General features: G+C 34.8%; 1 protein-coding gene and 1 long non-coding RNA gene across 3 annotated transcripts in view; one reads left to right on the forward strand and one right to left on the reverse strand.

Annotated features, from left to right (window-relative positions):
• Nucleotides 1–2201: 2201 nt before the first annotated feature.
• Nucleotides 2202–26132, reverse strand: part of LOC141561387 (uncharacterized) — a 28246-nt gene continuing 4315 nt past the window's right edge. The window contains exons 2-15 of one of the 2 annotated variants that reach the window (XM_074300866.1): nt 23662–23731; nt 20332–20434; nt 19594–19652; nt 18459–18567; nt 16127–16170; nt 15129–15222; nt 14645–14718; nt 13729–13834; nt 11513–11571; nt 10745–10853; nt 8901–8959; nt 7023–7101; nt 6611–6667; nt 2202–6042 (exon numbers count right to left, since the gene is read on the reverse strand). In XM_074300866.1, the coding sequence (XP_074156967.1) occupies nt 5946–6042; nt 6611–6667; nt 7023–7101; nt 8901–8959; nt 10745–10853; nt 11513–11571; nt 13729–13834; nt 14645–14718; nt 15129–15222; nt 16127–16170; nt 18459–18567; nt 19594–19652; nt 20332–20434; nt 23662–23704 (1092 nt within the window). In that variant the 5' untranslated portion in view covers nt 23705–23731 and the 3' untranslated portion in view covers nt 2202–5945. The remainder of the gene's footprint in view (nt 6043–6610; nt 6668–7022; nt 7102–8900; nt 8960–10744; nt 10854–11512; nt 11572–13728; nt 13835–14644; nt 14719–15128; nt 15223–16126; nt 16171–18458; nt 18568–19593; nt 19653–20331; nt 20435–23661; nt 23732–26132) is intronic. The other variant, XM_074300867.1, reaches the window with a different exon arrangement.
• LOC141559502 (uncharacterized) lies at nt 24556–25114 on the forward strand. Its single transcript, XR_012487447.1, has 2 exons — nt 24556–24734; nt 24836–25114. It is a non-coding gene; the product is annotated as an uncharacterized LOC141559502 (long non-coding RNA).

The raw sequence follows: 26132 nt of genomic DNA on the forward strand, positions 1-26132 counted from the left end.
CAGACTGCTTATACAGGTTTTCCTTTTTATCACTATTAACTATTAAGTCCACTTCAGGAGACCATTTTCAAATAGCATGCATTCTATTGATACACCGCCTCCCCCCTCAACCCCACTGCTCATTTTTGGAGAGAAAAGAAGACGCTTTATATATATATATATATATATATATATATATATATATATGGGTGTGTGTGTGTGTGTGTGTGTGTGTGTGTGTGTGTGTGTATATATATATATATATATATATACATATGTATATATATATATGATATATATATATATAATATACATATTATATATATATATATAATTTGCTAAGTAGACTATCTGATCGGTGATTTTGTTTTATTATTTTGATATTGATTTATTAATCAGTAAATTGATGGTTATTGTTTTTTTCTCAGTAACCAAAAACATCTAATTGAGATACTGAATGCCTAATATTTTTAGAAAAGGGGCCCCTGACAGGAGAAATCAGTCCTGGTTAGTGAACAATCCTCCTGGTCTCCCTGGCTCACGCTCTAGATGTCATCCTCAAATTCTCGTTCTTGTTCACCTCCACAACCCATCTGTTGTTTACACCTCGAGATTCCATCTTTGCAACATGTCTGGAATATGCCCCCTTCTCTCCTCTGACCCTCCCCATAATGGTGCTGTTATGCCACAGTCTCCTTGAACTGTTCCACCTCAGTTTACCTGAACTAGTTTCCCTTATTATCCTGACTGACTTTCCCTGAATTGTTCTACCTCAGTTTCCTTAACTGTTCTGACTCAATCTCCTTAGTTACAAAACCTCTCCTCAGGTTCATTAACACTGAGGAACATTTGCTCTAAGGTTGGAAATTGTCAATGTGAGTCTCAAGATGAGGGGGAGATCAGACTTCCTGGCTCCTAGCTCCTTCTGCCCTCAAGAATTTATGACACTGCCCCTCTAAAATATTCCAAAAGATAAGACTATCCCAGATACCTCATTGACATCTTTGTTTCTGTTTATTCAAACATTCTGACTCTGGCTTTTAGTAAGAATTTATAGTCTCCCCCTATCCTAACAGAACCAAACGGTTCTGTAAAAAACTTTTCCCACTCTTCTCTCTCTTTGTTCAAAAAGGATATGAAAAGCCTTGGGATTCTCCCATTCATCACTGAATACTTTGAGACGAGAGTCCTGTCCAGTCAATTAAACTCTCCAATTAATAAAATATTAAAAACTCTCTAATCTCTATCTTGTCTCAGTTTCTCCAGCATTACATTTTGGAGGTCCCATTGAGATATTAGAAACTGAGAATGGGAGTAGAGATTAGAGACCTTCGGATCTCTGCTTTCGACCATGGGGCGGCTAGAGATCTGAATTCTTGGCCTGGAGAGGCCAGTCCTCTGGATTTGTTTCCAGAGTCTCCAAGGAAGAGAGCAGTTTTCAATTGTTGCTATGCTCGGTGGTAGACATCTTCATATTCGGCTTTGGGAGAGTAAGTGTACATGTCTGTTTTAGGACATCTGATCTGTTCTGTCTGTTTATGCTATAGCATCTGTATTCTCAGAATAATATTCCAATGGGCATTCAATTCTGAGAAGGGTATCATTCTGGGATGCTGGAAGATATCCTCTGAGTGTTTTATGTTAAATGTTTGTTTAATGTTATAACTGCAGTCTATGTGATTTGTTAGGTTCTTACTAAGTGCTAAATGGGTACTTAACAATTCTCTAGTTCCGGCCTTTAGGGGAGTTTTACCCTATGAATTCCTGGGGAGGAGGAGATAGGCAGTCTATGGAGACAACAGAACATTACATTTTGTGTTCTGTGTGATGTGTTCTATGTTCTGTGTAATTTGTCTGTTTTGTTAATTTAAGAGCTTTATTAAGTTTTAAGAACAATGATTAAGAAATTTGGGAATTAGTTATTTGAAAATTTGCTTGTGATTTTAAAATTTTTAACCTGATGTACTAATTTTTAAGTAAATGGAACTTGGCTATTTTAAACTGACAGGAAAGTTTTTCCTTTAAAGCAGTTTTCAGAGCCTGCTAGAGTAAAGAGCAATAAAATTCAAGCTCTGCCTGGACAGATAAGAGAGATGCTAATTGTTGTCAGACTAACTCTCTTAAAAAAAAAAAAAAAAAAAAAAACTTTTGTTAAAAAAAACCTGTATTTGGTTTGATTCAGTTTATTTGTTAGCATTGTAAGTTATGGAGTTATCTAGCTATTCACTATATTATGAATCTTAAAAGTTTTGAAGAGAACTGGAAAGAAGAATGCAGGTGATTTATGCAGGATTGATTTGTAGGAGAAATTAAAGGTTTGGATGATTTTAGGGAATAAGAGAAGGTATTTGGGAGTAGGAAGAAGAGGTGGGGGAGGGAGAACCAGGAAAGAATCCTTTGTCTTCAAAGGTAAAGATTAAACTTACACACCCCCACTGCTTTCTGCTCCTTTAGCAATGGAGCCTCTATAGTTAGGAAAGTTGTTGGAGATTGTTTAAGTATGTAGCAAGAGAGAAGAAGAAAGTTGGGAAACTGGTTGACTTGGGAAGAAACTTGATATTGGGAGAAAGCAAACTGATGGGCTAAATCTTAAGAAGGATTCCTATGTAAGAAACTGAATGGAGAAACAGGAGGGAATCTTTCGTCCAGGGGTGCAGGAGGAGGGGAAGGGTAGCCACATGGAATCCTCTCCTCTCCTCACTCCCCTAAGTGTGTTACAGCAGGGTTTTTTTGGTTTTTTTGTTTTTATCAAGTTACTGCCAGTACACCAGACTATAATTTAAAGTGACAGGCTTTCTTTTAGGTTAATTGACTGAATATTTGTTTCATGATACATAATGATTTTCTTGTTTGAGGAATATGGTCATAAATGTGATCTATACTTTGGTAGGATTATTTCTAAAAGTTTTATTGCTATATTTAAGAATCTTTCACATTCTTTTATGTGGAATTGGACATTTTGTATAAGTTTTAACTGATTGTATTGGTCATCCTGAGGTCATTTAAAGAGCCTCTGAAAATAATATATTTTTTGTCCTTTTGAAAATGTTTCTGTTATGGACAATATGCAATTTGGGATATTTTTCCATATATTGGTTATTTTAAAAGCAAACAGATTTGTATGTATAATGTTCACTTATGAAACATCTACTTGGATATATTGTTTAAGTTGTGAACTTATTGGGACAAATTCCTTACTGCTATCAGTATAAGGTTATGATAAATATTTCTTTAGGGTTTATCTGAAATTTGATTAATGGAATTTGTTATTGGAGATAAAATTTCTTGGGCTTATAGTTAATTCTATTTGGGAGTTTTAGAGCTCCACCCTCTGACAGTTAATGGGACAATTGATTGGAATAAAACTGGGTTAAAGCTATTTTATCCTGTATGTGCTGAAGGTTGAAGTTTTGACTGATTATTTTATGTTATAATTATGTTCTCGCATTTTTTCCTCCTGTAACTGATTTCTATGATCAGAGCAATGATCAATAGAATTGTTAATGCAATTCAATTATGTCATATCTTGCTGTTTTTAGTCTGATTATATGTAATCATTGTATCCTAAATGCTTAAGCAAGTAAGTATTTAGCCTGGTCATCTGTCTTTTGCAGGATATTTGTGTTTTATTTTTTTAAGATTTCTAAATGATGAGAGGAAATTAACAGTGGTCTGTGAAATGTAACTGATGTTGAGACTTGAGACCTACAGCCCTTTACCTGTCCTGTAAAGCAAACTCATATCTTCACATAGGAAGTTGCTGGCTCTTCACATTTTGCAGCAGTCTTGTGGACCAGTCTTTCTATCTCAGACTGTTCTAACATTTATTTGTTAGATTTATGTTTTTGTTCTAGATTTTGGTCCAATTACACATATTGACTTGCTTCTGGGAACTAGATCAGCTTTGATCAGCTTTGATTGTCAACACAGCATACCCACACTCTGCATGGAATGAGAGCCTCTGACCATTTCTCAGCCTGCAGTAGTTTTTAAATGAGACCATGGACCATGCTTCTAGTGTAGTTTATACTGATATGGGAACTTTGGGAATGGATGATGAATGCTTGGGTCATCTATTACTGTGTGTTTAAGATTTGGGATGGGATTTGTTAAAACTATGTAACTATTACTGTTATGTTTGAGAGATTTTTAGGAAACTTATTGTACTATTCTGTTATGTATAGGAATTTAGGATTCACTCTTGGGATTTATATGTGGACTGGTCATTTGATAATTCTTTTCTGTGAGAAAAAAAGGGAGGGAGAGATAGAACATTGGGGAAACTGGTATATTTTTCTCAAAATGCCTGACAGAATGGAAACCCCTGGCTCCTATTCACTTTGCTTTAGGCACTTCTGCTCCACCCCCTTTCTCACTAGTTCAGATTGAATTTGGAAGTCTTTTAAACAGTCCTTTTTTTCATTTTTTATTATGCTTTAGCTTTGGAACCCCTTATTCTGTTAGAATTGCCCTGGCAAACTCAGTTTTGGGGATTATTTTTTAGAAAAAAATTAGAAATCAGACACCTGTCCTGAGATTGAAAAGTGTCTCTGATTTGTTTCTCCAGTCCTGTAACCCCAGTTCATTAATTAGTATTTCAGCAATTTCAAAGGCCCTTGTAGTTTATTATCAGGCATCTAAAAAATTTGGGGTTTGCTTGCCTTGATGGTCTAACTGTGCATAATCTGCTCAGAAATCTGATTTTTTCTGCAGCCCTGTCTGTTCCTCTGGGCAGGGACAGGTGGAGCTACTCGCCAAGCATCACCCTTCTTCCCTGGAGATGGGTGCCCCTCTGAATAGGCCTTGAGCCCTTGAGCCCTGCTGCTATATAAGCAGAGACTGAGTTAAGTGCACAAATGACTGCAGACCACCTAACTTACAGTGAACTGTCCATCTCAAACTGAATTCTCTGGCTGAGTTAGTGCCCCAACTGCAGAGTACCTGACATGCTTGCAACAGGGAGCCTTTGTATTGCTGTTAACTCTGGGGTTATAAGAGAGAGACTTGTCCTTGCCATAAATCCTTGCATTGTTCTAGTTTTATTTTGGGTTGGTCAAAACTATGGTTTTGACCTCCTGCGTATCAAGAGGAAGGTGATTCAAAGGTTTGAATATTTAGGAGAGAGTATGGAATGTTATGCCACATCTCCTTGAACTGTTCCACCTCAGTTTACCTGAACTAGTTTCCCTTATTATCCTGACTAACTTTCCCTGAATTATTCTACCTCAGTTTCCTTAACTGTTCTGACTCAATCTCCTTAGTTACAAAACCTCTCCTCAGGTTCATTAACACTGAGGAACATTTGCTCTAAGGTTGAAAATTGTCAATGTGAGTCTCAAGATGAGGGGGAGATCAGACTTCCTGGCTCCTAGCTCCTTCTGCCCTCAAGAATTTATGACACTGCCCCTCTAAAATATTCCAAAAGATAAGACTATCCCAAATACCTCATTGACATCTTTGTTTCTGTTTATTCAAACATTCTGATTCTGGCTTTTAGTAAGAATTTATAGTCTCCCCCTATCCTAACAGAACCAAACGGTTCTGTAAAAAACCTTTCCCACTCTTCTCTTTCTTTGTTCAAAAAGGATATGAAAAGCCTTGGGATTCTCCCATTCATCACTGAATACTTTGAGACGAGAGTCCTGTCCAGTCAATTAAGCTCTCCAATTAATAAAATATTAAAAACTCTCTAATCTCTATCTTGTCTCAGTTTCTCTGGGATTACAGTGCAAGCTGTCCAGTCTTCCTGAGCTATTGTATGTGGTTGAACAAGACATTCCCACCCTCTGCTTGGGACACCTTTTTATGTAGCTATTCTACAGTGCTCTCCTTACTGCCTCTGCCTCTCATGGCTGCTCTGGCTTCTTTGTTACATGGGTGGAGTTTAAGAAATGGTTACTGACTGGTTAGAATGTTTCAATTTTCATGTTACATTTAAGATGATGACTATGGCCATTCCTTCTATTTCATTTATTTTGCTTTCTCCAACACCTTGGAAAACACACCATACCAAAACAGCCTCTTGGTGTTTTATTTGCTGACCCATTTTCTCTGGCTTCATTCCTAGTTCAGAGAAGAAAATAAGAGAAAAAGAGAACAAAAGATTTTGTATTATGATACTAAATGATACTTATATAAAACATCCTGCAAAAAAGTTCAAAAATTTAAAATTTGCAATGAAGGACAAAAAAACAGCACCTGGGATGAAGTTGTGTGAAAACACCAAGTCTTTCTCAATTCATGTTTTTGAGGGGGGTTAATAGAAACAGGATAGCTTTTGAAGTATTGCATGTGTGTGGGTAATTAGTGATTATGTGGGAGAGTTGGGGAGATTGGGGTATATATGAGGGGTTATGGGTATATCTGTATCCTATATATGTTCATTAGGTGGAACTAGTAGCATCCTATTACTATTTTTCTCTGAAGATTGACATCAACTCCAAGAAACAAAGTACCTCTGGGAACATTATCTCCTCAGAGATCTGAGAAAGAAGCAAATCTAGATTCCATAAGGAGGAATGGCTTATTGTCCAATCCAACAAATCCGTGTGAAGGTTAGTGGCCTAAAAGCTAAGGAATTCTATAAATTTCTAAAATTTATACTGTGTCATAAATAAAAAGAAAATGATACCTTTTTACATCTGTGATTATGTACTCCTTTTGTTTTTTAGAATTCCTCTGGAAAAATCTAAAATTCAGAGTGAGTTAATAGGATTTAGTTTAGTGCACATTCTCAGGTCTATGTAAAATATAATCAAACTATGTATAGACTTTACATCTAAAAGCCTGACTAAGGGGGAAAAAAAAACAATCTAAGATAGTAAAGCTGGTAGGTTAAAAATGTTTGTGCTTTATAAGGGTAGGGGACGGGGATTACGAGTTGAGGAAAGGAGACAAAAAGAGACAAAGCATGAACACCTATCTGTCAAACAAAGAGGAAAAAGTGGTTAAGGTTGTACAAGTGCCAAAAACATCAAAACCAAGGAGGGAGCGAATGGTTTTATTCAATAAGAATTTTTGTTATAAATATATACAGAACTTACTGCAAGAATGAAAACATTATGTTCCTTTTATCTTTTTGTTCTTGTATAACGTTCTTTCTTTTGGTTCCTTTTATTGCAGCTAGGAGTAAGAATAATTTCATGAATAATTTCACTAAAATCATCCTAATATAGCATTTGCAAGTAACAACAACTACTTGGAGGAAAAGCTCTGAAAAGGAGAAGCCATTATCCCTCCAGAAAACTGAAGTCCCAGATGGGTGATTAACTAGCTGAGTATTCTTCTCTGAGACTTTTTTTCACTCTACAAATATGGACAATATAGACTACAACAAATCTCACTAATACTACCTATTTTTGATCAGTCTTTCAGGCAGTTTTTGCCCTGGCTAGGAGCAGTTTAACACCAAAAGAGCAGGATTTGGGTAATCAAAACAGTATTCAAGTTAGCAAAAATTTAAACACTTTAATCTCAGTTTGCTAATTTCATTAAAATGAAGCAGAATGTGAAGTAGCCTCAAAAAGCTGGCCAAGGAGGTGCATCATTTGGACCCTTGCTTATCCATCCCTCTTTGCTCTGTTAGACACCAGGCTTCTAAGGCCAGCCTCAGTTGGCCAGGTGATTAATCTCTCAGAGAAAACTGAGTGTTTCTCCAAAAATGTGCTGGAATTCACAATACCAAGCAAGAGGGCAGCTTAAGTTACAGCACTCAAGATAAAATCTCTTTCATAAAATGCCTTCTATCCAGGTTGTCTATCCAAATCATGCGGATCCAAATAATGTCTTTTTTTATATACCAAAACATGTGTGTCCCAAGTGACAGTCATCTAAAAAAAGGATTCTTTTCAGTGACCAAACTTTAAATACAGCCAGATGAAAAAAGCAGAGAGCAAAAGAACGCAAAGAGGATCTTTTATTATTATATATGCTTTCTTGAAATGTAAATTGTTACATATTTTGATTCATCTCTGATATTTTGATGGGCATATGACAGTATTTTGTTTTGTTTTCCTTTTCTCTTTCTCCAATTTTTTATTGTTTTAAATAAATAAAAAAGAATAGTATCAATCATAGTAGAACTATTTTGAGAATCTAGGGAAAACAAACTGATTAAAAAACTCTTTCCAAACCTTACAATTCTCACATAAAACATTGGTATTATTACTGTCTGAGATTTTTATACCACTCTACCTCTCCAAAAGTATTGATTATCAGCTCTGGTGAGGGATAAATGAAATACAGTCAATTCCTCAGAAGGAATCTAAAGCTAAAACCTTTTTTATGTCATTGGTTTCTAACTCAAGTTATATTTCTTCCCATTGAATTAAAATCAATCCAGCATACATATCAAACAACTACTCAGCTAAGGAAGAAATAAGGACATAGGGTCAAATCAATGCCCTCAAGCAAAATTTACTTTGACTTGCACAATGCTGTGAATAACAATTTTCCTGAATATTTATACAAAAATCTACTTGTAATCTATCCTGTAGCTGAATATAAGTAACTCAAGAGTTCACCTGACTAACCTTGCTGGGATAGAAAAAGGAAAGATAAATGTGACAACCTAAGTTTTGTAAATAAGTTTTTTTAAGGAAGAAATAGGAGTTGTTAGAAAAGTATAGGAAAAATAGTAGAGCAGTAACCACAGCATCAGCTTCAGTGAAGGACTCTCCTTATTTTGGGCGTAGAGTGGCCTTTCAAAATTCCAGCGTGTGGATTGTACTTGAATATCCTTGAGTCAAAAACTATGATTAGTTAGGGAGAGCTACTCAAAATACATCATTTTAAAAACATTCTCTAGATTTAGCTGAAGTTGCAAAAGATCTGTTTCAAAGTGGGTTGAATCTCAATTTCCTCCAATATGAAACCAGCAAGAATAAAAAAATAAAAAAATAAAAAAAAGTGAAGAAACTTACCATTCTCATTAGGCATGCTTTCTTCGATAACTTTTGGTTTGTAGCTTAAAGAAACATGCCTAGAATAGCAAATAAAAACAGTAACAATGAAATCCAGGTTTTAAAACAAGATGCCAATATGACATTTCAGAAAATTATTTCTTTCACATTCTTTTATATCTGGAAAGTCCTTGGAAGAGAATCCAGTTGATTATGGAAGAACCAGATCATATACCTTTAAGAATAAATTTTCACTTTCTAAGCATCTCTCATACATCTAATTTGCCAAAGATAATGTCTTTTCTATTAGAAATGTTCAAAGAATTTTGAGAATTTGGGAATTTTTAAAAATCCAAGGAACTGATAATATGGAGCTAAAGCTATGAAGTTCTACTAACCTAAAGCAGGATAGGAACAATCTTCTCAAAGTTAAAAAGAGCTTTGTTTTTTCTGTTGTGTCAGACAGGGCCCATCAAATCTACTAAATTTCATAAAAATGATAAGAAAACGGAAGCCCACACAAATCAATGAGTTGTCCCAATATCACCCAGGCAGAAGGGCCCAGGCTCTGCTTCATACCTTCATGTCTTTTAACACACGGACTTGTGGGTGGACACTGAGATCATTTACACTCTCTGTGCTCTAGGCATCTGACACTTTTGGAAAGAAGGTGCATAAACTACTTTGAGAGGGTGTATTTTTCCTTATCTGGGATTTCTCATATATCCATACAATCACAGATTGGTCCCTTTCTATTATCCATTCCTTTCACACAACAGGCTATATCAGGCTTGTCATTTTTTTTTTTTTTAGAATTCTGCCTCCTCAGAATCTACAAACTACTATCTTAAGTCATTTCTAATTGATACCTATCTCCCTATGGCTATGGTCAGACATGCCTGAGGAAATAGGGAAATGAGTTAAAAGTAGGGTTGCCCCTTCTCCTTTTTAAAAACCCCTCATCCTTCTCCTATATTTTTCAAAGAGTTTTCCTGAATTACTTTGATGAATGTAGTGAGCAGAGGAGTGAAAGGGAGATTTGATGGAACACTGACCAATACCCTTAAGGTCTGCCTTTCCCAGGATCCTAATTCAATTCAGTCCCTTTCTATTTCCTGTGCTTGAAAAAAGAATATCCACTTTATTGTACTGCGGATTCTTTTCTTGGATTTTGGTTCTGTGTACTTCAGTTTGTTTACCATTTCATATATTATAACTACTTTGGAGAAATCTGCCTTGTCAGATAGATCTGCCCATTAAGTTTTTTATACTATTGGGAAGCACTTGATGAGATAACAAGTATAATTTTGCACTGAAGGGTGGAGGAAGTGGAGGGAGTAGAGGGAGAGACAGAGACAGAGAGGAGTGAGACAGAGAGCAAAAAGAGAGAGACAGAGAGACAGAAACAGTGATAGAAAGAAAGAGAAATGGAGGAAGAGAAGGGAAGAGAGAGACAGAAGAACAGAAACAATCATATGCTGAATGAGTTTTTCAGGGAAATGTTTCTGAAGTTTCTCCAAAGGATGAAAAAAACCGGAGTGTTCAAATCCAGCATCAGACTACTTAATACTTATTTGCTTTGTAATCCTAGGCAAGTCAATCAATTAACTCCAATGACCTTGCAATAAATAAATATTAAACAAAAACAAAAGAACATGATTCAGGCAATATATAGCAATGCTATTCGTGTAGCAGTAGTGCCATCTAAAATTTTAAACAGGAGTCACTTGGAGTTACATTTTTGATGGTTCCTAGATTCTTTCTAAAAGATATTTTCCTTTGTAAAATGAATGCATTCAGACACTTTTGGAGTTCTCACTATAAAGATAATTCTAATAAAGTTTTGGGCAAGAATGGAAGCTCACCTTTTCTCATCATCAATTGTTCCTCTAGCAGGATTTCTTCTGAGAGCCAGCTTATTTAAATAGTCATCCTCGCTGGTATGACTAGCTATAAACCATAGTCCTCCTTCATCTATAAATACAAAAAGTTCTGTTGTCTACACAAAAAGCAGTTAAACAGATAAAAAGAATGACATATAATTTTCTAAAGCAATAGGCTAAAATCATTTTGGGAAAAAAATAAAACATTTACTCTCTTACAGGTGCTAAATAAGCAAAGATGAAGAAGGACACAACCTTTGTCATTAAGCAGAAAATTATTCTGCTTATTCAAAGATATAAAGAAAAATTTATCTAAATAATCTACAAAAGTCAACTCAATCCATAATGTAATTGGATAAGAGTTAGCATAACCTTGAGCTGTGAAAAACAAAAGGATGAAGGGAATGGAAACTCAGGTGTTGATAATGTTGATCAATAGGAGTGTTTTATGAGATATGAGTAGTAAATTCCTCAATTAGAAAGGCTCTAGTGTTGAGAGTGAGGTAGACTTTGGAGACTGCATTAAACAGATTGATTTCTGCTAATGATTCCAAATTGAAGACAACTAGGATTAGGTAGTGATCTTTTGTGAAGGGAGTTCTTGATTGCTTGCAATTCTAAATAATTCCACTCAGTAAGGGTGCGTTTGGTTCATAATGTATTTCATTAAAATAAGGTTGATTCTTAGCAATTCTCTAATGATTTATATGATGAAATCAGCAAATATAAAGAAGATATGAAGAAATCTACCACCACTGTCAGATGATTCTTCTTCCATTCCCCGCAGTTTCTGACCCATTGGGGATTTCCTTGAAAGGAATCAAAAACATGAAACATAAATCTTCATTTTAAAATGACAGAGCCTTTCAAAAAGTCATTGTTTACATTTGCAAGGACTCTGAAAAAGGAATCCTTTTTATTGTATAAGAGTCAGTTCATGTCTCCAAGTATATTCACATCCATAGTACACATCACATCTAGCCTTCTCCTGGAGAAGTTATTTTTATTTGTGAATTTAAAGCAGGGGTTTGTGTGTCTGGACCAGGTAACTGGAGTTTTAAAATGCAAAGAAGTTGACAAAGTTATGATCAGTCCAGGAATTACCAGAAAACAAAACATAGGAAACTAATGAAGAGGATTGTTTTCCTGCTTTCAAGTCCGAACACCCTATAGAGGTCTGAATTTTAAGAGATACAGAAGGGGAAGAAGGTGGTTCTGGAAACAATTAGAGACCAGTGTCTCTTATACAATCATCCTCCTCCTGGGAAAACTGAGTCCAGAGAAGTTCAACGTGATTTAGAGAAGCATCGACAACTTAGTGAGGACGAGCAGAGTGCATTTCTGAGCCTGACATGTATATTTGCTGCTTGAATATGGGCTAAGTCACTGCAGCTCTGGGTGGACTCCATAGGTATGAAAACATTTTGACGAGGAGGTTCTCAATTGCATTGGGGGAATGGGACTAGTTTCCTTCTATGGGAGAATTCCTTCAATCAATGCCTTCAAATTTGACCCAATCCTATTCCTCCCTAACCTCTTAAAAAAAATTCTGAGATCCAGCTGCCTCTGGTGTATCTTCAGGCCTTTTTCCTATCTGCCAAGAACTTCCCTTGTCAGAGGACAGATGGGTCAGTGTGGGAATCTTCCTGCTTCCCACTTCCCCAGGAACCTAAGGTCTACTCAGTGATACTGATTTCTTCTTGCATACACTGGTATTTATGATGAGGAATAGCATTGGGACTGCCAATAGATTATAAATGTGTGGGGGATAAAACACTGTAGAACAACTCCCCCAAATTAAAAGTGTGTCTTGGTCTCAAGAAGATCTCTCTATCTTCTGAACACCAGGTTCATGAAAGGAGCATAAAGCTAAGAGCCTGAGTGAAGAAGGGAAAAGATTAAGAGAGGAGAGAAGGGACAATCCAGGGACAGTTCTGCTATGACAACCAAGGGAATTTAGCTAAAGTCAGTTCAGTCTCAGACACAAAAAGAGAAAAAAAGAATCTCTCCTTTAAAATATAAAGTTTAGTAATGGCAATTTGTTCCTTTTTATTTTAGCTTTGTAAACTAAAGAGCTAACTGGCAGCATATTTGATTTTTGAATAAACCCAGAAATATTTCTTGAAATAAAAATACACTTAGTTTAAAGAGAAGCATTTCTTTTGCAAGATGCAGCTTCTCAGAGTCCTCACAGTCTAAAGTATATAAATATTGATTGATATGTTGGAATTATATGAGAAATCTTTCATATAGCAGATGTTTCTTGAGGTTTAATATTACAACCATAGAAAAAGAGATTGTTTTCTCTATGGTCAACAGGTACTTGAATTAAATAGTGCTTCAGGATAAAGATTTTAAACCAATCATTTCCTAAGTTTCAAAATCTCAAGACTCATTGGGCTGAAACACTTCAATAAGTTACATAGCTATGTAACATATCTTTTTTTTTTTTTTTTTGAGGCTGGGGTTAAATGACTTGCCCAGGGTCACACAGCTAGGAAGTGTTAAGTGTCTGAGAACAGATTTGAACTCAGGTCCTCCTGAATTCAAGGGCTGGTATTCTATCCACTGCGCCACCCAGCTGCCCCATATTCTTGAATATTTTGGAGTATTTTGGAAATATGTTGACTTAGATATTTAATTTCAGTGGAGAGCCTAACAAGGGAAATTGAAAAATGATCAACAAAGATAAAGTTCATTTAAAAGAATTGTTTTTTTTAAAAAATGGAATAGGATAGGTGCTTAAGTGTAATTATTTTATTATTATAGCAATGACCTCTATGGTACTACCAATATATTTATAGAGATATTCTACCATTTGGATTTTATGTATTTGTGATTGTTTTATTTTGATTTTTTGTCACAATGAGTCTATAAACTTTCAAATGGTCTGACAATTACATCTCTTAGACTTCAGTCCAAAGTATATTCTAATAAATTTAGAGGATTAAAAAAAGAAAGCTCACCGATCATATTCTTCCTTTGCACTTTCCTGAGTAATGACTTTATCTATACCTTTGTCTTTTTTGTGTTCATATTTTTCATTAATATTTAGATCTATTTCAATCTCATCTGCAATAATAAAGAGATTAATGGTAGAGAAAAATGAAATATTAGAGTTGATATTCTCAACAGTTTCATGCAGTAGATGAATTAAGTAAAGAGTTTTATAGATTGGGAAATCTAACAGAGATGACCCTCAACTAAAAGACCAAACCAATAAGAAGAATAACACATTAATTATCCTAAGTGTAAATGAATTACAAGCAATTTGGGAATTGAAATAGGAAATTGTCTGTTAGTACTTTATAAACAACAGAAATATTAATAAATCAAAATTGTGCTCATAGATATTAAACAACCAAAGATAAGTAAGGGCACAGTTTAGCCTATGTCCTTCAAATATCTTTTATTCTACTGTTAGAATGCTAGTTGAGTCTAGGTGATTTACATCCATTTCCCTAATTTATGTTATATTAATAGATAATTATTGAAGATTCCCTTGGACACCATTGCCTATGGAAAGGGAAGTTGCCAAAGGGATCTCAGAACAGGTAGACTGGAACATTAGGGGAAGACTAGGTACAACATACCAACGTGTCTCCATGAGCAATGGAAAGGAATTTTCATTATCTGGCAAAGTGTGGCCAAGTTCCAGTACAGGGATTGTTTTGTTGAATATTCACTAGTACCATTCTAAATCTGATTAAATATGGACTCAATAACAAAGAGATCTCCTAAAGATAGCATTTTAAAAGCTTTTCCTAATTTGGACCAATGCTGGCAACTATCTGTTTTCTTCAAATATGGTCAATTCTTCATTGCTTGAGTGACCATAATGTTAGAAAAGGTATGATATAGAAAGAAGTTTAAGAAACATACCCAAAGTAAGGGAAAGCAGGGTTGGTGTGTTTTCTGTCATACTTTTCTCCACAGACAACTCAAAGGCTGATTTCCTGGAATAGAAAGCAAATATATCTCAATGTAAATTCTAGCATTAAAAGGCAAATCAATAGTAATCTTATTCAAGATGAAGACCTTTATTCTCATTAAAGATTGTCAATACTGGAGAACTTCTTGAAAGGGATTGGGCTCATCTCAGTAATGTTTGTTCTTATGTGTATATGTAGATAGAAAGATAGATATAGATAGATAGATAGATCTGGATATATATATATATATGTTTTATGTACAAATTCATACATAATACACATATATAATATATATTGCTCCACATTTAGTTGTTTTATACAGTGGCATTTATATTCAGATTTCACTTCCAATAAAGTGATGTTCATACTTTTATACAAATACTGTCCAAATGGTCTTTTACTCTTTGCAGTAATTTTTATGCATCTATGCTCACCCTTCAGTTTGATGCCCCATGACTGTTTTCCATGACTGGCCCATGTTGTTTTCTATCATTCTTGGAGGGATATTAACATCACTTCCAATAAAGTCTATAAGAAAGAGTTCAAATGAAAGTCACATATTCATTTAGAAAAAAAAATCAGAAATGTTTTAATTCTCTGATGTATGATTAATTAAATAAATGTTCTCTGATGGTAGTCCCATACACTGATATCCCTGCTACTTTGTCTTATTAAAAAGTATCCCTACTACCTAACAATAATTCTCTTATTGGTTTTTGAGCATAGGGGGAAAATATAATCCTTATGTACAAGGAGATGGAATCTTAAACTTTCTGTGACAATCAATTATGACAATTGTAAATTGTCAGTTTGCGTAAGGTACCTTTTGGTCAGAAAGGCTAAGGAATTCAACATGATTGTGGACATAGCCAAGGTTCTTTAATAAGTAGAGGATTTGCTTGTATTGTGGCAAAAAAAATCATGGCATTTACTTTTGTCAAAAATCTATTCAACCCATACATATGGCACCCAATGATAAGGATTCCCAATTGCCTTGGATAATGTAGCAAAAGGAAAATAGAGTTGACAACAGAAACTCTGGTGCTGGAATTATGGGGCACTGGGATGAGTTCTGGGTGGTACGCAAATCTCCTTTGAGGATTTGGCACATGTTCTCCTGGTATAAACTTAGGTAGCCACTGGAAATTCCTGTGTATGGACTGTCCTCCTATTTGAACATTCAAGGAAAAAAGTGTGTTTACAAAATTTAGTTTATTTGTGATTGCTTTTTATTGAAGCAATTGGGTGGTCTTCAAACTATCATTTTAAAAGCTTTTTGAATATTAGCCTTACATTGGGCAAGAATTTCATTATGTAAAAATGTTTTCATCATCACCATTGCTCCAAAGAAAATATGTCATAAAAGGCATACATAAGTAAAGAATTTTATTAAAACCACCATTATGTAAAATAATTTCATAAATGGCCTTACGTAATTTGTTATCTTCCATTCTGTTGTCTCTTTCTTTCCTGGAACTGAAAATCATTTATATATTTAGTACTTGTTTTTAATAATGACGAATACACAGGAATGTGATTTGTTATAAGAACTTTTCTCATGAATATCTTTTCTCTACTATACTAAGCACTTAGCAGAAAACAGTACAGCCATTTTGGGAAAAGAGAGAGCATATGATATTCAGTAAATTTTTTCTTCTGGATGGGCTGTTTCAGGTCACTCATTTTGGCCCTTTTCTGACTCAGCCAAGTCCTTTTCCCTTTCTAGGATGGCTGCTTCATCAGAACCTAAAACCTATTCTCAGAAGACATTTCCAGTTGAGACCTCCCTGGTTGTGAGAGATAGGAAATCCTCCAGACAAACTTAAGGAAATATTTTCCTCCCTCCTCCTTTGGAACACCTCCTACTTTCTCCTGTGCTTTTCAAACAGTTTTCCTGAGCTAGCTTGATGAATAGAGTAACCAAAGGCATGAAGTGGATTTTGGGGTGCACTGATCAATGTCCTAAGGCCTGCCTTTCCCAGGATTCTCATTCACTCCCTTCTTCTTTGGTTTGAAAAAAGAGCATTATTTTTATTGTGCTGATCCTTTTCTTGAATTTTTGGCTCTGTGTATTTCAGCTTGTCTACCACTATTTAACTTTGTATCATGTAGCTAACTTTATAGAGAAAATCTACCTTGGTATATCTGCCCAGTAAGTTTTCTATACTATTGGGAAGCAATTGACACCTCACAGGAGCAGATAATGTGTAGTTTGACATTGGGGGTGGGTGGGTGAGAGAAGTAGAAAAATAAGGCAGGGAGAGAGACAAAGAGACAGTCACATGCTGAATAAGTTTTCACTGAATACTACTGGAATGTCTCCAAAGGATGATGAGAATTTGGATTATGGTATCTGGAATTGAGAAGACAACTACTAGATCCCAATGCTTTATTTGATACTGGACATCAGAGAAATTGAATGAAGCATTAAGTGATCAATCCTATATTAAGGATCAGAAGTGTCTTTTCCTTATCTCCTTAATATGGACTCTAATAAGAGGTCCAATCATTCTGAGACCAAAGAATGTAATCTGAACAATGAGCTAAATAAATAATGGAAGTCAATTATAAAATTGACATAATTAGACAAAGAGAAATCTGCAACTCCATAATGTCTACATAGCTCAGTGACCAAACATTCTAAAGCTATAAATAGTTTATAAGCTTCATTTAAGTTGTAGTATCCTTTTTGAAAATTATATACTATGTAAAAGTGTCTGAAGTGTATTGTATCTGCAGAACCTTAAAACCTGGATTGATCAGCCTAAATGAGGAAGAGAAAGAATAAGAGAACAAGAACAAGAACAGAGAAACGGTGTGTGTGTCAGCCAAGAGAAATAAGCTAAAATAAAGTTCTATCTCAAGTGCAGAGATAGAAAAGTGTAGCTCTTCTTCCAGTAGACACTTTTACCACCATACACTTTTATTTTCTCAGTTATCCCATTGAAAAAGCAAGCTCAGTGAAAAACAAACTTTCTTTGAAGGAAATCACTAAGTGCTTTCATAATGTTTCTGTGGCAATTTGAAAATCATTATAGATTTGAATACTTGAATTATTATGTAGGATTTCCTTAACTAAAATACTTGGGTACTGTGTTGTAAAATAATGCCTTGGAAGGTAGAAATTGGTCTCCTCTGGTCAATCTACTTGTGAATTTTGTGCTGTGTCAGGAGAATAATTAAGCCTCAACTTCAACGTCCCAGTTGACTCAGTCACTGGAGTCAGTGACATATAAAGTCCCATTCAATCCTTAGGACCATAGATGCAATTTTACCCAGAAATCAGATCCCTTGGAGCCACTGAAAGTATTATAAAACTTCTACTTAGTCAACATACATTCATTATGCAAAATACAGAACGTAGGAAAAACTTTAAGAATAAAAACAATGAGGCATCTAGATGGTATAGTGGATACAGCATCAAATCCTAGTCAGGAGGACCTGAGTATAAATCTAGTCTCTTACACATAACACTAAATAGCTATGTGACCCTTGATAAGTCACTTAACCCCAGAGGACATGCAAAATAAATACGTACTTTAAAAAAAAAAAAGAGAAAATGATGCAGGTAATATATTCAATGCTGTTTGTATAGCAGTGTCCTCTAAATTTTAAACAGGAGTCACTTGGAGACAAGTTTTTGAAGGTTCATAGATTTTTTTGCAAGAGATATTTTCCTTTGTAAAAATGGATGTATTCAAACATTTTAGGTCCTCACCACAGAGCTAATTCTCATAAAGTTTTGGGCAAGAATGGAAACTCACAATTTTTCATCATCTGTTATTCCTCCATCAGGATTTCTTCTGAAATTTGGTTTATTCAAATTGCAGTATTCACTGGTAACAGAAGCTGTAAACCACAGACCCCCTTCATCTGTTAAGTACAAAAAATTTCAAGGTCTACCAACAAAGCAGTTAAATGCTAATCAAAAAGAATATCAGACAGTTTTTAAGGCAATAGTCTTTTAATGTAGTGTAGTGTAATGTAATGTAATTGTGATATAGACACAAATTTTTATATCCCTTAATTCCCTAAAACATGATCAACTCAAAGGACTAATAAGTTAACTGCTTCAATACTGCAAAAAATAAAATGGCACTGGAATCTAAAACTTTATATGGTAGCTCCTTTGGACCTGAAGTGCTATTTTTTTAACTAAAGTCATTTTGGAAAATATAAATAAAACATCTACTCTTCATGGGTATAAGTAAGAAAAAACAAAGGACACAGTCTTTCCCATTAAGCAGAAAACATTTTTTAAAAAGTTATTTAATAATTGTCATCTAAATAAATTATCTAAATAATCCACAAAAGTCCACTCAATCCATAATGTAACTGTACAGGAGTTAGTATAACCTTAAGCACTAAGTTCCTGTGAAAAAAGAGGGGGAGAGAGGGAATGGAAACTCAGGTGTTGATATTGTTCAATGGGAAGGGGTTATGAGGGGTGAGTAGTATGTAGGAAAAAAAACTAGTAGTAAAAATCGTGTGTAAGTTAAAAAGAGAAGTGTTAGGGTTATGGGTGTGACAAAGATTTGGAATATTACATTGAATAGATTGTTGCTGTTGATTATTCCTGTATTGTAAATTAATTGATTTTCCTTTCTTTTTTTCTGCTGAGGAAACTGGGGTTAAGCGATTCCCTAGAATTACACAGCTAGGAAGGGTCTAAGGCCACATTTGAACTCAGGTCCTCCTGATTTCAGGGCTGGTGTTCTATCCACTGTGCCACCTAGCTGCTTCTTGTAAATTAATTGTTATCAAAGAGTCTTCTTTTGTGAATGGAGCTCCTAATTGCATTTAGGAACGCATTTCACTGAAAGAGGGCTGAATCTCAACAACTATCTAATGATCCCTAAGTAATGAAATCAGCAAATATGAGTAAGTGAAAAAACTCACCACCACTGTCAGATGACTCTTGTTCCACTTTGGAAGATATCTGGCCCACTGGAGAATCCCTTGAAAGAAAACAAAAACATGAAATGTAAGTCTCCTCATTTTTTAAATGGCAGATAGGCCCAATTTGAACAAAAGACCTTTTAAAAAAACATTGTTTAGGGGCAGGTAGGTGGGGCAATAATCTGAATGAGGTTATTCAGGACCTTAATTCTCTGAAAATGGAACATCTCTTTCAAGCATCTATTTTAATACATGTTTTTTTGTTTGTTTGTTTGTTTGTTTTTAGTTTTTGTTGTTTTTTGTTGTTTGTTTGTTTCATTGGATTTCAATCTTGCAGCCTAAATAGTAAAAATAATGATTTTGTTTCTTGGAACCTAGAAGAATTTCTTAAATACAGACATAGAGGAAACATGAATTAGACACATGAGAGTACCTCAATCTGTAATCTTTTTGGCCGTAATATTTTCAGTGTATTGAAATTTTGTAAAAAGCCCTTTTCTTAGAAATGCCAGTATGATATTTTTCTGACTATAAACACACTCTAGGTAGAGATGGCCCTTTTCTGTTCATCTCTCTTCTTCAAGACAATGTTTTTTTCTTTGTATTTTGTGATTATTGTTTAATTTTGAGTTTTTTGAATAAGTATATAATCTGTTTTACATGGCCACATGCAATCTGTATATTGGGCCTCAAGCAAAGCTAATTCTAATCAATTAGAGTATTCCAATAGAAGCTCACCATGTGTATGTTTCTTTTGTGCTTTCATGAACAAGGAATGTTATTTCTTCAGCTTTTTTCTTTTTGTTTTTTCCAAATATGGTTGAACCAGCTTTTCTATCTTCTGCAATAATAAAAGGTTAAATGTAACTTCATTCATTTTTTCTAAATAATGATCTATCCACAAAATAGAAAATTTTGATTACATCAAATTAAAAAGCTTTTGTACAAACAAAACTAATGGGAAAACATTTTTACAGTTAAAGGTTCTGATAAAGGCCTCATCTCTAAAATATACAGAGAATTGACACTAATTTATAAGAAATCAAGCCATTTTCCAATTGATAAATGGTCAAAGGATATGAACAGACAATTTTCAGATGATGAAATTAAAACCATTTCCACTCATATGAAAGAGTGTTCCAAATCATTACTGATCAGAGAAATGCAAATTAAGACAACTTTGAGATACCACTACACACCTGTCAGATTGGCTAAGATGACAGGAACAAATAATAATGAATGTTGGAGGGGATGTAGGAAAACTGGGACACTGATGCATTGTTGGTGGAGCTCTGAAAGAATCCGGCCATTCTGGAGAGCAATCTGGAATTATGCCCAAAAAGTTATCAAACTGTGCATACCCTTTGATTGAGCAGTGCTGCTATTGGGCTTATATCCCAAGGAAATACTAAAGAGGGTAAAGGGACCTGTATGTGCCAAAATGTTTGTGGCAGCCCTTTTTGTAGTGGCTAGAAACTGGAAAATGAACAGATGCCCATCAATTGGAGAATGGTTGGGTAAATTATGATATATGAATGTTATGGAATATTATTGTTCTGTTAAGAAATGACCAGCAGGATGAATTCAGAGAGGCTTGGAGAGACTTAAATCAACTGATGCTAAGTGAAATGAGCAGAATTAGGAGATCATTATACACTTCAACAACAATACTATATAAGGATGTATTCTGATGGAAGTGGATATCTTCAACATAGAGAAGAGCTAATTCAATTCCAATTGATCAATGCTAGACAGAATCAGCTACACCCAGAGAAGGAACACAGGGAAATGAGTGTAAACTAACTGCATTTTTTTGTTTTTCTCCCCAGGTTATTTTTACCTTCCCAATCCAATTCTTACTTTGCAACAACAACGACGACGACGACAAAATTCGGTTCTGCACTTATAATTGTATCTAGGATATACTATAACATATTTAATATGTATGGGAATGCCTGCCATCTAGGGGAGGGGGTGGAGGGAAGGAGGGGAAAAACTCGGAACAGAAGGGAATACAAGAGATAATGTTGTAAAAAATTACTTATGCATATGTACTGTCAAAAAATGTTATAATTATAAAATTAATTTTTAAAAATTTTTAAAAATAATGATCTATCAGTCAATTTCCTAATATCCATTATTGAATTGTTAGGTAAAGGAATAAATTAAAGATTTTTCCACAGTGGAAATTCCCAATTCTTATATCCCTACCTAATAGATGATATACCAATTAACGGGAAAAGAAAATTCATTAATTATCATAACTGTAAGTCAATTGTAGACAATTCACAATGTGAAAAGGGTGTTGAGTTCTATAAAAAATGATGACCAAGCTGATTTTAGAAAGACTGGAAAATTTTCCATGAAATATATTGTACACAATAACAGCAAGAAATGTGTGATGCTTAACTATGAAAGACTTGGTTCTTTTCTTCTCAGTAATTCAGTAATTCAAAACAATCCCAATAGACTTTGGACAGAAAATACCATCTGTGTCCAGAAAAAGATTGAATGTAGATCAACACATGCTATATTCACTTCTTTTTTCTGTTTTTTCTCTCTCCCATGTTTTTTACTTTTACTCTATTTTTTTCTCCCAACATGAGTCATGAAGTAATGTGTGTTAAACAAATAAAAAATTTTAAAAAGGTATTGAAACCTAATACTTTATGTCAGTTCTTTGGGGTTGATATTTATTAATAAGTCAAAATTGTCTTCAAGGAGTCATGTTCTTATCCTAGAATGCTATAAATGCTGTAAATAACAGTAGTTCTGTACATGTTTTCATTTTTACTTTTTGCTGAGGTAGTTGGGGTTAAGACTTGCCCAGGATCACGCAGCTAGGAAGTGTTAAATGTTTGAGGCCAGAATTGAACTCAGGTCCTCTTGACATCAGGGCTGGTTGGTGCTCTAGCCACTGCACCACCTAGCTGCTCCTGAAAATGTTTTCTTAATCTGTTATTGCTGTTTAGGTTTTTTCAGTCATTATCATCAAATTTGTAATTTTCTTGCCAAAGATACTGGAATGTTTTTCAATTTCCTTTTCCAGATCTTTTAACAGAGGAGGAACTTTAGCCAACCTGATTAAAGTGTTGTTGCCCGGGATCACACAACTAGAAAGTGTCTGAGACTGGATTTGACCTCCTAAAGAGTCTCTCTGTCTCTTAAGGTTAGTGGTCTATTCACTGGGCCATCTAGCTGCCTTTCAACTCCAATAAAATGTATGACAAGAAAGCTTACCCATGAATCCCAAATCATTTAAAGCACTGATTTGTCAGGCAATAATTCCCTGTGATAACTGGCTTCTGAGCAGTTGCTGACTGTAAGAATTAATAGAGGAATATTTCACTGCAATTTTCTTGCACTGATGCCTTGCAGTGGTGTTACTTACCAAAGAATATCACCCATGAACAAAAAAGGATTACTCATCAATTAGCCTAAATATAGGGTCAATAATTCTCAATTCTCAATTTAAAAGGTAACTGACAGCTAAAACGTTCAAGATGATTCCTTTGTAACTCATTACCAATATGGAAAAATCATCTGGCAGATACTTTGTGAGGCTAAGGAATTAAAGAATACCTAGGCCTTAAGCCTCAAAGCAGCCTGTAATCTAGGTGCTATAAGTAACATTTTATGTGGTTAATCTACAATAATCTACTTAATATAGATCATCACTTAATATAATTATTCTCAGTTCCTTGGGATTCCATTGCCCATCGGAAGTGAAAGTCATTCAGAAAAGGAACCTCTGAGGCTGGGTTTTTTAGACACTGGTATGGATAAGGGATTAAATGGCAGCAACTTTTCTTTCAACAATTCAGATAGATTATCTCAGTATGGCCAAGAATGGTCTTTGGACATTTCAGTTTACCAATTGTTTTTGTCAAAGATTCATCTGCAGGGGACTAGCTTTTATTATATATTAGTAACTTAGGGGAATGACTATTAAAATATTTCTAGATTAGGCTGCAATTGATCAGAATCAATTATGGCAGAGTTTCAATTTTGCTCCAATGACTATATATATAAAATCTGCAAATGTCAATGTCATTTTAATTAACTCACCATTCTCTTTATTCAGGAAAGCGGTTAATTCCATTTCCATCATTTGTATAGGTACTTTTCACAGACCTTTCTGGAAATGAAAGTAGAAGTATATATGAATACACATATATGCATATATATGTATATATACATAAATATAAATACACATAGAAACAATATATACACATATGAAAAAACAAAGGCAGAGACAGAGAAATTCTTCTTATGAAATTACATGAGAAAAGAACTCATTTTATAATGACCTTTCATTATCTATTGAAAGGCCTTTGAAAAGTAACCAAATTCACAAATTTTTCTCTCCAAAATAACTGTCACTTTCTCTTTCTATATCAAATATTCTCCTTTTCTTTTTCTTTTCCCTGAGGCCATTGGGGTTAAGTGACTTGTCCAGGGTCACACAGCCAGGAAGTGTTAAGTGTCTGAGGCCAGATTTGAACCCAGGTCCTTCTGACTTCAGGGCTGGTGCTCTGTCCACTGTGCCACCTGTCAGCCCCTTATCATATGATTCTCTATATTCTCTTGTTCCAGTTGTCCTTTACATATGAGAAATTAAATTTCTGTTTTCATACATAGATAAGTGTGCATGTGTGAGCACACCATACACGCTCACAATGCAGAGGTAGCTTAAGTAGTTTTCTATCATTAAAAAGGGGTAAAAAAGAAAAAGCACAGCACAACATCTAATGAATTTTTTTCTGTAATCAGTCATTGCTCCATCATAGAGTGGGGGCAACTTTAGATTTTTAGAAGAATGAAGAATTGATAGGATGTCCTAGAGCTCATGGAATGTTGAGATTGGAGCCATCAAACAAGACACATTCTTATTGGAATTCTGAGACAACTGAATAAGAGCATTTCAGTTAGTTGCCCAGAATCACACAGGAAGTAAAGAAGGGTCCATTTGAGTCCTGAACTCCAACAAAATGTTAGCTGTTGAAAATAAACTTGCTGTTGAATACATTCCTGAAACGCTGTATGTTAGGTATCTATCAAAATAATTTGGTAGAGAAGATGCCCAACACCTTATTTGTAGAGGGAGTCTCCTGATCTGGCTGTGCTTCATAACAATGCAGGTATACTACCCATCCAAATGATCTTTTCCCCCCTAAGCTGTTCTTAGACTGATCCATATCTCCTCTTTTTCAGTCTAACAGCCCCTTCTCCTTTTTCTCAGGAGTACTTAGGGAGAAACTAGGTCCTTCTCCTTACTACCTTCTGTGGTGAAACCAAACAGACACGAAAAATGTTGCTGTAAGTCTTTTGAGTCTCCTCCTCTGCTATGATTCTGAAACAATTTCTCTGAAGCTGCAGTGATGGATGAAATGAATATAAGAATTCAGAGACCTTGGTGGAACCCTGATCAAAGTGCTCCTAGGACCATCATTCATTCACTTATTTCTACTGCCTTATCTTAAACAAGAAGGAACTCGTTCAATAAACTGCTGATTCCTTTCATTGGCTTTGTTCCTACCCTTTTGAATTTGCTTACCACACTTTATATTGGGGCGATTTTAGACAATAATTGGTAGGATATGAACCCTGCACAGAGAAACAGATGTGCAATCTTGTAAAGTTTGTGTTGCTCAGTGACATTATTTTACCTTCAGCAAAATGGCCCAAATTGTGAAAAAACTATTGAAGCAACATCTATAATGTAAATGTTCTTTGAGGAAGATGGCCCTGTAGGATAATTCTTTAACCTATGAAAGGATGAGAGATACATAAGAATTTCTCCATACATTTTGAGATCAAACTCTGTGTCTTCAATGACACAATGTGAGGTCTGTAAGACCAATTGTCAAATGAGAAGGTTTAGATGAGGACATAGATATTTATGGTTGTTTCTAGCCCTAATAATTTCATCAATAATGTCTTTATCTCTCTCTGTGTTTTTTTTTTACTTTTTCTTTCATATTTAATTATTAAAGCATTATAGGAACAGGACATATAGACAAGAATGAGTCTGTTAACTTCTATATATTTACACACAAATCTCATATATCTCATTCTTGCATATATATTCCACAGCAATTAGCCATCACCTTGTAAACATGAATTAAAGGCTTTGTTTTTGGTGGACTGCATTCTATAATTTCTAACATAACTTCCATTAAAATACCATAGCAAAGCAAAAGTAATAATTTAGAGAGCTATTAAAACATTAAAACAGAGACTAATCATTAAATACTAAAGCAGAAGAAACTTAAACAATATATCAGGTAAATAATAAAATAAAGGTGATGAAATCCCATACCAAAACTTCAGAAAAGAAATAATTGGAATTCTCAGTGAAAAATATTTGCTAAAATTATGTACTGGGACTGATAAAATAACAGATAAGGACTAAGTGGACAGTATCAAAAAAAATGGAATACCAATAGAGATTAACAAAAGCACAGCACACTAAAGTTTGTGATTAGAAGTGATACAGAAAAATTTGAAAATAAAATGTTTCCAAAGTTGAGAAACAA

Source organism: Sminthopsis crassicaudata, chromosome 3, assembly GCF_048593235.1.
Source record: "Sminthopsis crassicaudata isolate SCR6 chromosome 3, ASM4859323v1, whole genome shotgun sequence".
Classification (NCBI taxonomy): domain Eukaryota; kingdom Metazoa; phylum Chordata; class Mammalia; order Dasyuromorphia; family Dasyuridae; genus Sminthopsis; species Sminthopsis crassicaudata.